At 42.7% G+C, this 11,207-nt stretch overlaps 1 protein-coding gene across 2 annotated transcripts; it reads left to right on the plus strand.

Annotated features, from left to right (window-relative positions):
* The first annotated feature begins 663 nt into the window (after window positions 1-663).
* On the plus strand, window positions 664-5,174 carry LOC127332360 (abscisic acid-inducible protein kinase). 2 transcript variants are annotated; one of them, XM_051358643.2, is made up of 10 exons: window positions 667-1,039; window positions 2,099-2,238; window positions 2,705-2,779; window positions 3,653-3,754; window positions 3,830-3,883; window positions 3,976-4,068; window positions 4,154-4,246; window positions 4,331-4,435; window positions 4,540-4,638; window positions 4,731-5,174. In XM_051358643.2, the coding sequence occupies exons 2-10, from the start codon at window positions 2,119-2,121 to the stop codon at window positions 5,019-5,021; spliced, it is 1,032 nt and encodes a 343-aa protein (XP_051214603.1). In that variant the 5' UTR covers window positions 667-1,039; window positions 2,099-2,118; the 3' UTR covers window positions 5,022-5,174. The 2 variants fall into 2 exon arrangements, with proteins under 2 accessions (XP_051214602.1, XP_051214603.1); XM_051358642.2 differs by lacking the exon at window positions 2,099-2,238 and having other exon boundaries at window positions 664-1,039.
* The last annotated feature ends 6,033 nt before the right edge of the window (window positions 5,175-11,207 follow it).

An 11,207-nucleotide genomic window follows, 5' to 3' on the forward strand; every position in this document is an offset into this window, starting at 1 on the left:
TGCACATGGGCACCAGTGATCTCGTTTTTTTTTTAAATAAAAAAACATATTTTTGAGTTTCAAAAAATTCTGCAAAAAAATCCACACATAGTCAAAGATGTACCCCACAAATGTGCAAAAAATAAATTTGAAATACTTAATATTTTGAGCTACACAAAAATGACAAAATTGTAGATCTGAGTAGTCATTTTCAAATCTCAAAAACATATCAGATTTTGTCATTTTTCTCTAGCTCAAAATAAAAAGAATTTCGGATTGGGATTTTGCATGATTGTGGGATGTATCAATGACATTCTTCAGAATTATTTTCATGATTTTTATAACTTGTAAAAATATATTATTTTTTTTAACATAGCGAGAGCACTGGAGCTCGGGAGCTAAAAGCACTTTTCGCATATCTAGATATATTTTAATTTTAATTTTAGATACATCTATTTTATTGATAAGTAAGTGGATCGGAAGTACTAGTATTAAAGTGGGTTACCGTCTCCGTCACCGGTCCAGGCGAATCAGCCACCAGAGTCAGTCAACCACGTATACACAACACGCGGGACTACTCTATAGGGATGATTGGATGGAGTATAATTTCTGGCGGCGCGCTCCGGACTCGCCGTTGTGAGTTTTTTAATAGCGTGCTCGACGTCGACCACTCGCTCGGTTGTCCCGGACGGCACCCGCGGCGACACATGGCCGCGCTCCAAGCTGACGTCTCTCTCCTCCCCGCCCCACCTCCACCTCCACCTCCAGGCTCGCCTCCCGAGTTAACCCCATCCCCATCCCGTCCTCGACCTCAAGGGTTCCAGAACACTCACCACCCAGCTCCTTCCACCCCCCACACCTTCTCCTTCCCGTGCCATCGAGCTGCTTGCTCTCCTGTTGCTGAGAGGGAGGGCGTGCGTGAGGATCGATCGAGAACAGGATGGATCGATACGAGGTGATAAGGGACATAGGGTCCGGGAACTTCGGGGTCGCCAAGCTGGTGCGAGACATCAGGACCAAGGAGCACTTCGCCGTCAAGTTCATAGAGAGAGGCCAGAAGGTAAGCAAAGCAGGCTCCATCGGATTCTTAAGCGGCTGATGAATACGTACATATACAGTGAGTACATGAATTATTTCCCGTGTGGTGCCCTGGGCTTCAATCTTTACTGGTGCGCGCGCGTGATTGTGTTAAGCGCGTAGGGTAGGAGGATCGGATGCTTTGGGCACCTCCGCTCTGCCCTCTGTTTTCTGCGGTAGCAGAGCAAGTTGTTCTGCTGGCTGGACAGATAACCCCGCGATCTCACTGTTCGCCGTCTGTGCTAGGGAATATCCAATAAATGTTGGGGGGTTTTGGTGGATTTTCGCCTTGTTTCGTGCTTAGCTAAGTTGGTTGTGCAGTGCTTCAGTCGTCTCTTGGCGTCCGTCTCCGACAATGCATGCTGTGGCTGGCCGGTTAGTGCAGTTGCTAGGCTGCTAGCGCGCTGCTTCTGAATGTTTCCAGTTAAAGATCCTAAGTGTATCACATTGACACGTTTGTTTTCTCTTAGTTCAGTTTGTCAGAAAATTTTCAACAAAAAAAGCAGGATCTTCGCAAAAACGATTTGGGAAATATAACTCCCTATAGCTTGAATCTTTTCGTCATCTAAATTGCAAATTATGTGACCAGCCAATCATATCTTTGTCTGACCGAACATCTTGTCTTTATTTTCTGCACGTGATTAAACAATCTAAACTCTTGTGTATATGTGGCACTCTCTCGGCCCCGAAGGAATCTAGCGGAGCCCAACCATTCTAGAAATAGGCAACGTCCGTCATGGTAGGTAGAGGAAGTATCCAGGGTAATGCCACCCCCCACCCTGCCGTTGCTTCCCATGCTTCGCTCCAATAAACAAAGTCCAAAAGAATCATTGGCACACAATGAATCACCGTGGCCGTGCTACTATTGTTTATGTTCATGGCTTCGTTTGTTGTTGCTTTAGTTTTCAAAAGCATTTTTGCATTTCTCTTCTTGGATGCAGTAGTTAGTTCAAAGCATCTTTTATTGTGATGTAATAACTTTTTAAAATTTTACCGTAGTCGGTAAAAAAAGAACTAATGAATGATTCGCCTAACTAAGTAGATTCCACAGTGGAGGACTACATGATTCAGCAACCACGGTCCAATGGCAGCAGAGCGCGTGGTGGCTCGATCCTAACGCTTGGAAGGCTGTGTTGTGCTAACTGGTGTCAAATCTCATCTCCGCCTTCTTATTATGCTGAGGTTTTCTAGAACTTTTTTCAATTTGTGACTTTAGACTATATACTTAGTGTACTTGGTATCATCTTGATATAAATATTTTGTTATTTAATGAAAAAAATACTTTATTCAGTTTATTAGTTTTTATGGTTGCATCTTGTGAGTTTAGTCCAGCTTTTGTTGGGGGTTTCCAGTGTCTAGATGTTCCGATATGTCAGGGAACATGTTTCTGTTCGTTTATTGATGCTACTGTTATAATACAAATTACTTACGCTGTCCATCTCCATTTTATTCTTCCTCTTCTTGGGTCATTATTTTAACCTCAAGATGTACCTGAGTTTAATCTTCCCTGTACTTTTGTTGCAGAGTTATTACATTTTTGAGTTCTTTTTCTGTTTGTGTTCTCTCTCTGAGGCCCTTTGAATGAACGTTGAGTATCTAACTATCTATGTTCATCAGTTATCTCTGAACATTTATTTTTATTACATAGATTGATGAGCATGTTCAAAGGGAGATTATGAACCACCGGTCTCTGAAGCATCCAAATATAATTCGATTCAAGGAGGTAATTTCCTAGCTTCTGTGACAGTGATTGTCCCTGATATAAGCTAAAAGTTGAACGAGTGTAATGTTTCGGTTCTTTACCACTTTAAAGAGCACCCTGATGAAATTTAACGCGGGGTAACTGATCACATATACGTATGTTTCAGTATAATAATGTGGCTTTACAAGAGTATAGAAATGTTGTTCTATGATTTCAAGTTGTTGATCAGTGATTGATTTCCGAGACTGACTCGCATATCGAAACATACTATATGGCAGTATAGCTATTTTGAGTTGACCACTTATTTTTAATACGATGGCAAGTGAAATCAGGGTTTTGATTACCGGTCGGTTATTTTGAGGCTATGAATCTTTACTACTTTGGTGTTTTGTTATATTACTTCAAACATGCTGGCTAACCACTTAACTAGTAGGCTACTTGCTTTGAATGGTTTAATGCTTCTCAGCTTAAAAAATTTCTTGCTCATGCACTGTTCTGCACTGCGAAGGCAATTTATTCTGTTATTTAGATTTGCACCCCATACTTCAGAATGTTTCGAAATACATGATTGCGTAGAGTTCATATTTACCTAGGCTGTTGACTATTTAGCAGGTACGTAACAAGTAGAAAGATGGTATCCATGTGTTTTTATACGGCGTGAGCGTTTCCTTTTGGTTGAACAATACTTTATTACTTTTAACGAATGAAAAGAACTTGATCAGAACTGTTTGAGATGAGAAGTTCTTGCATGGTATCATCTTCTAGTGAAGGAGTATCATTAGATTATTTAGCTGCCGCGAACTTTTCTCTTGCCATTCATCTTGAAATGTCATCTGATTATCAAAGCTTTAATATTCAAACTGTGTCCATGCTTAAACACACCTACTTTTTCAGGTTGTGCTGACTCCCACACATTTGGCAATAGTTATGGAATATGCCTCTGGCGGTGAGCTATTTGAAAGGATTTGCAATGCAGGGAGATTCAGCGAGGATGAGGTAGATAATATGTGCACCAACCTTTCATACTTTCTTGAATGATCCGAAATCATTATACTAATTATTTGTCAACAGGGAAGGTTCTTCTTCCAACAATTGATTTCTGGAGTGAGCTACTGTCACTCAATGGTACGTACTCTGTCAAGCCAACTTGCAGATAGTAGCATCAGTCAAACACTCTCCACGCACTATCATCATCTTCTTCTTCCTTTTTCCTGCAGCAAGTATGTCATAGAGACCTGAAACTAGAAAATACTCTGTTGGATGGTAGTGTCGCACCTCGACTGAAGATTTGTGACTTCGGTTACTCCAAGGTATTCCCCCTGCAGATAATGGCCTTCAAACGTTTCATTTCATCGCCTAAACCAGCACCTTTGTTTTGGTTCTCTTTCATTTCAGTCTTCTGTCTTGCATTCTCAACCGAAATCAACCGTTGGCACACCGGCATACATCGCCCCAGAGGTCCTCTCTAGAAGAGAATATGATGGAAAGGTAAAGTTTGTTTCTGTTGCTGCATAAATTCGGTGGTTTGGTTGCCACATCTGAAGCATTCAGATACCACATATGTGATCTTAGGTCGCCGATGTTTGGTCTTGTGGAGTAACGCTTTATGTGATGCTTGTCGGAGCATATCCTTTTGAGGACCCTGACGAGCCAAGGAACTTCCGCAAAACTATCACTGTGAGTTACACCCGTTCCCACCTTAACTTCCTGGTGCTTTGGGATCACTTCTGTCTGTACTGTCACTGTGTTACTACGAAACTTACTGTTTGTGTCTTCCACAGAGGATTCTCAGTGTACAGTACTCCATCCCAGACTACGTTCGAGTCTCAGCAGATTGCGTGCATCTACTGTCCCGCATTTTCGTTGGAAATCCTGAGCAGGTTTATATACTCTTGTCCTTGATTAATTCATTTCTTAGGCATCAAACTGCATCAGATCTGTGAGCGTAGTACTTGCCTTTCAATTTTTGCAGCGGATAACCATTCCGGAGATTAAGAACCATCCATGGTTCCTAAAAAACCTGCCTGTAGAGATGACCGACGAGTACCAGAGGAGCATGCAGTTGGCAGACATGAACACGCCATCACAGAACCTAGAAGAAGTCATGGCGATCATCCAGGAGGCGCGGAAACCAGGCGATAACGCCCTTAGGCTTGCTGGGCAGGTTGCCAGCCTGGGGAGCATGGATCTAGACGACTTTGATTTCGACGATATCGATGACATTGACATTGAGAATAGTGGAGATTTCGTGTGCCCGTTGTGATGGTCACGGGTGGTTCAAAAGTAGCGGCATTTGATTTTCTTTGTATGGTTTGTCCGTGGATGGATTCCTTTTTTTCATGCTTTTGGGTTGCATGTTTTCTGTGACCGAGATATTGGCCTTACTGTATAGTATAAACAAAGAAAGACTTATTTACATTTTTTTTTGCGGGAGACTTATTTACATTCTTGTATTCTAGTGAAATCCTTACTGCTCTTAGTTGAGTGTTTAGCCGGCCCATGAGTTCACCAGCTAATGAGTAATGAGACCACCTTTTGCAAGTTGCAATGTTGTAGTTTCTGGTGGACTTCCTCTTGGCAGAGCGGCCGTGATTGGCGTGGAACCAGCTCCCTCCCCAAAGAGCATCTCTAACCATGCCTAAAACGGCCTTAAAACGGCCTTAGAGAAGCAAATATGCGCCCCGGACTCTAGCCGAAACCATAAACCGATTAGCGGCCTACATATACGCGACCAAGGACCAAAAAAAATCCCCCCTCCACTCCTACATTTGAGCAGCGGCCGACCGAGGAGAAAACCAATCCCCTCACTGCAAGGCCCACCGCACCACCTTTGGCCGTCGCCAAATCACCCGCCTACACCACATCCACGTCGGAGATGGCCGGATCTTCCCGCTAATGCCCCCCTCCGCCCATCAACAGCGCCAGGGGTGCGCTGCGTCGCCGACCTGGCACCCCCGCTGACCTCCCGCCGCCACCGCAGAGCCGCTACCACGACATGCAACATCACGAGTGGGGAACGTGGGTGGCCAAGATCATCGACCGGAACACCGGACGACCATGCTTCCTCGAGAGCAAGTGAGGAGCAACGGCCGCGGGAGAACGTCGCGACCATGCTTCCTCACCTGCTCGAGGCACCGGGACCAAGTCGACATTCCATTACCCCACCAAGCGTCTCCCCTGATTTCTTTTTCCCTCCCATCATTTATCCCGGAACAGACGACCAGCTCCACCGCCACCATTGGTGCTTTCACCGGCACTCTCCACTGGTTCTCGGCATGGCCTGCTTCCTCTAGTTCTCTACATCGTCGCCTGCTTCTATTTCGCATGCCCATCTTCTTCCCTACCTCTTCCTGCACCGATACACGCCACCTCAACTCGGGTGCCACAGATGCTCACAGTTACAAACAGTGCCGAGGATACATTGCTGCAAGCGGTCGCCACTATTGCTACAGATATTTCCACTGTATGTTGCAAATCCACTGCACCAATACTACAAAGCCTCTGCCACCGCGACCTGCACTGTGTGACACACTCATACAATAGTTCACCATTGTTGCAACCTAGCATGGTCACGACCCGCGACGTTCTCCCGCGGCCGTTGCTACTTTGATCACCCGGCTTTGCTGTTACGGACGGATGGCTTTGCTTCCACAAGTGGTTGGCATTGCTACTTTGGTCACTCCGCTTTTGCTGCCACGGGTGGCCGGCGTTCTATTTTGGTCACCCGGCTTTCTTGCCAACTTTTTGACGGTGGTGCTTGATACGTCTCCGACGTATCGATAATTTCTTATGTTCCATGCCACATTATTGATGTTATCTACATGTTTTATGCACACTTTATATCATATTCGTGCATTTTCTGGAACTAACCTATTAACAAGATGCCGAAGTGCCAGTTGCTGTTTTCTGCTGTTTTTGGTTTCAGAAATCCTAGTAAGGAAATATTCTCGGAATTGGACGAAATCAAAGCCCAGGGGCCTATTTTTCCACGAAGCTTCCAGAAGTCCGAAGGAGAGACGAAGAGGGGCCACGGAGGGGCCACACCCTAGGGCGGCACGGCCCCCCCCTTGGCCGCGCGGCCCTGTGGTGTGGGGCCCCCGTGCCGCCTCTTGACCTGCCCTTCCGCCTACAAATAGCCTCCGTGACGAAACCCCCAGTACCGAGAGCCACGATACGGAAAACCTTCCAGAGACGCCGCCGCCGCCGATCCCATCTCGGGGGATCCAGGAGATCGCCTCCGGCACCCTGCCGGAGAGGGGAATCATCTCCCGGAGGACTCTACGCCGCCATGGTCGCCTCCGGTGTGATGTGTGAGTAGTCTACCCCTGGACTATGGGTCCATAGCAGTAGCTAGATGGTTGTCTTCTCCCCATTGTGCTATCATTGTCGGATCTTGTGAGCTGCCTAACATGATCAAGATCATCTATCTGTAATTCTATATGTTGCGTTTGTTGGGATCCGATGAATAGAGAATACTTGTTATGTTGATTATCAAAGTTATGCTTATGTGTTGTTTATGATCTTGCATGCTCTCCGTTACTAGTAGATGCTCTGGCCAAGTAGATGCTTGTAACTCCAAGAGGGAGTACTTATGCTCGATAGTGGGTTCATGCCCGCATTGACACCTGGGACAGTGACAGAAAGTTCTAAGGTTGTGTTGTGCTGTTGCCACTAGGGATAAAACATTAGTGCTATGTTCAAGGATGTAGTCACTAGTTACATTACGCACCATACTTAATGCAATTGTCTGTTGCTTGCAACTTAATACTGGAGGGGGTTCGGATGATAACCTGAAGGTGGACTTTTTAGGCATAGATGCAGTTGGATGGCGGTCTATGTACTTTGTCGTAATGCCCAATTAAATCTCACTATACTCATCATGATATGTATGTGCATTGTCATGCTCTCTTTATTTGTCAATTGCCCAACTGTAATTTGTTCACCCAACATGCTGTTTGTCTTATGGGAGAGACACCTCTAGTGAACTGTGGACCCCGGTCCAATTCTCTTTACTGAAATACAATCTACTGCAATACTTGTTCTACTGTTTTCTGCAAACAATCATCTTCCACACAATACGGTTAATCCTTTGTTACAGCAAGCCGGTGAGATTGACAACCTCACTGTTTCGTTGGGGCAAAGTACTTTGGTTGTGTTGTGCAGGTTCCACGTTGGCGCCGGAATCCCTGGTGTTGCGCCGCACTACATCCCGCCGCCATCAACCTTCAACGTGCTTCTTGGCTCCTCCTGGTTCGATAAACCTTGGTTTCTTTCTGAGGGAAAACTTGCTGCTGTGCGCATCATACCTTCCTCTTGGGGTTGCCCAACGAACGTGTGAAATACACGCCATCAAGCACATTTTCTGGCGCCGTTGCCGGGGAGATCAAGACACGCTGCAAGGGGAGTCTCCACTTCTCAATCTCTTTACTTTGTTTTTGTCTTGCTTAGTTTTATTTACTACTTTGTTTGCTGCACTAAATCAAAATACAAAAAAATTAGTTGCTAGTTTTACTTTATTTGCTATCTTGTTTACTATATCAAAAACACAAAAAAATTAGTTTACTTGCATTTATTTTATCTAGTTTGTTTTATTTACAGTTGCTAAAATGGCCAACGCTGAAAACACTAAGTTGTGTGACTTCACAACCACAAATAATAATGATTTCTTATGCACACCTATTGCTCCACCTGCTACTACAGCAGAATTCTTTGAAATTAAACCTGCCTTACTGAATCTTGTTATGCGAGAGCAATTTTCTGGTGTTAGTTCAGATGATGCTGCTGCCCATCTTAATAATTTTGTTGAATTATGTGAAATGCAAAAATATAAAGATGTAGATGGTGATATTATTAAACTAAAATTGTTCCCTTTCTCATTAAGAGGAAGAGCTAAAGATTGGTTGCTATCTCTGCCTAAGAATAGTATTGATTCATGGACTAAATGCAAGGATGCTTTTATTGGTAGATATTATCCCCCTGCTAAAATTATATCTTTGAGGAGTAGCATAATGAATTTTAAACAATTAGATACTGAACATGTTGCTCAAGCTTGGGAAAGAATGAAATCTCTGGTTAAAAATTGCCCAACCCATGGACTGACTACTTGGATGATCATCCAAACCTTCTATGCAGGACTAAATTTTTCTTCACGGAATTTATTGGATTCAGCTGCTGGAGGTACCTTTATGTCCATCACTCTTGGTGAAGCAACAAAGCTTCTTGATAATATGATGATCAACTACTCTGAATGGCACACGGAAAGAGCTCCACAAGGTAAGAAGGTAAATTCTGTCGAAGAAACCTCTTCCTTGAGTGATAAGATTGATGCTATTATGTCTATGCTTGTGAATGATAGGACTAATATTGATCCTAATAATGTTTCATTAGCTTCATTGGTTGCACAAGAAGAACATGTTGATGTAAACTTCATTAAAAATAATAATTTCAACAACAATGCTTACCTGAACAATTCTAGTAACAACTATAGGCCATATCCTTATAATAATGGCAACGGCTATGGTAATTCTTATGGGAATTCTTACAACAATAATAGGAGTTCACCCCCTGGACTTGAAGCCATGCTTAAAGAATTTATTAGTACACAAACTGCTTTTAACAAATCTGTTGAAGAAAAGCTTGGGAAAATTGATATACTTGCTTCTAAAGTCGATAGTCTTGTGCATTGATGTTGATCTTTTGAAATCAAAAGTTTTGCCTAATGAGAATCATCATAATAAAATTGTTACTACAGCAAATGCCATTCAAGTTAGAATTAATGAGAATATAAGATTAATGGCTGAACTGCGTGCTAGGTGGGATAGAGAAGAAAATAAAAAACTAGCTAAAGAGAAGAATATAGCTAAAGTTTGGACTATTACCACCACTAGTAATGCTAATGCTACACATGTTGCTGCACCTCCTACTAATACTAATAAAAGAATTGGTGTTAGCAATGTTTCCACTTCTAATGCAAAGCGCTAAAAACTGCACTGAAACTGCTAAAACTCATTGAAACTGCACGTGATAAAGCTGCTGAAATTTTTTCCAACATTGGGGATGATGATCCCATTGCTTTAGATTATAATGGTTTGAATTTTGATGATTGCCACATCTCTGAAGTTATAAAGTTCTTGCAAAAACTTGCTAAAAGTCCTAATGCTAGTGCTATAAATTTGGCTTTCACGCATCATATTACAAATGCTCTCATAAAAGCTAGAGAAGAGAAATTAGAGCGCGAAGCCTCTATTCCTAAAAAGCTAGAGGATGGTTGGGAGCCCATCATTAAGATGAAGGTTAAAGATTTTGATTGTAATGCTTTATGTGATCTTGGTGCAAGTATTTCTGTTATGCCTAAGAAAATTTATAATATGCTTGACTTGCCACCGCTGAAAAATTGTTATTTGGATGTTAATCTTGCGATCATTCTACAAAGAAACCTTTGGGTAAAGTTGATAATGTTCGCATTACCGTTAACAATAACCTTGTCCCCGTTGATTTTGTTGTCTTGGATATTGAATGCAATGCATCTTGTCCCATTATATTGGGAAGACCTTTTCTTCGAACTGTTGGTGCTATCATTGATATGAAGGAACGTAATATAAAATATCAATTTCCTCTCAAGAAAGGTATGGAACACTTCCCTAGAAAGAGAATGAAGTTACCTTTTGATTCTATTATGAGAACAAATTATGATGTTGACACTTCGTCTCTTGATAATACTTGATACACACTTTTTGCGCCTAGCTGAAAGGCGTTAAAGAAAAGCGCTTATGGGAGACAACCCATGTTTTTACCTACAGTACTTTGTTTTTATTTTGTGTCTTGGAAGTTGTTTACTACTGTAGCAACCTCTCCTTATCTTAGTTTTGTGTTTTGTTGTGCCAAGTTAAGCCGTTGATAGAAAAGTAAGTACTAGATTTGGATTACTGCACAGTTCCAGATTTCTTTGCTGTCACGAATCTGGGTCCACCTCCCTGTAGGTAGCTCAGAAAATTAAGCCAATTTACGTGCATGATCCTCAGATATGTACGCAACTTTCATTCAATTTGGGCATTTTCATTTGAGCAAGTCTGGTGCCATTTTAAAATTCGTCAATACGAACTGTTCTGTTTTGACAGATTCTGCCTTTTATTTCGCATTGCCTCTTTTGCTATGTTGGATGAATTTCTTTGATCCACTAATGTCCAGTAGCATTATGCAATGTCCAGAAGTGTTAAGAATGATTGTGTCACCTCTGAATATGTCAATTTATATTGTGCACTAACCCTCTAATGAGTTGTTTCGAGTTTGGTGTGGAGGAAGTTTTCAAGGATCAAGAGAGGAGTATGATGCAACATGATCAAGGAGAGTGAAAGCTCTAAGCTTGGGGATGCCCCGGTGGTTCACCCCTGCATATATTAAGAAGACTCAAGCGTCTAAGCTTGGGGATGCCCAAGGCATCCCCTTCTTC

This window comes from Lolium perenne, chromosome 4 (assembly GCF_019359855.2).
Source record: "Lolium perenne isolate Kyuss_39 chromosome 4, Kyuss_2.0, whole genome shotgun sequence".
NCBI lineage: Eukaryota > Viridiplantae > Streptophyta > Magnoliopsida > Poales > Poaceae > Lolium > Lolium perenne.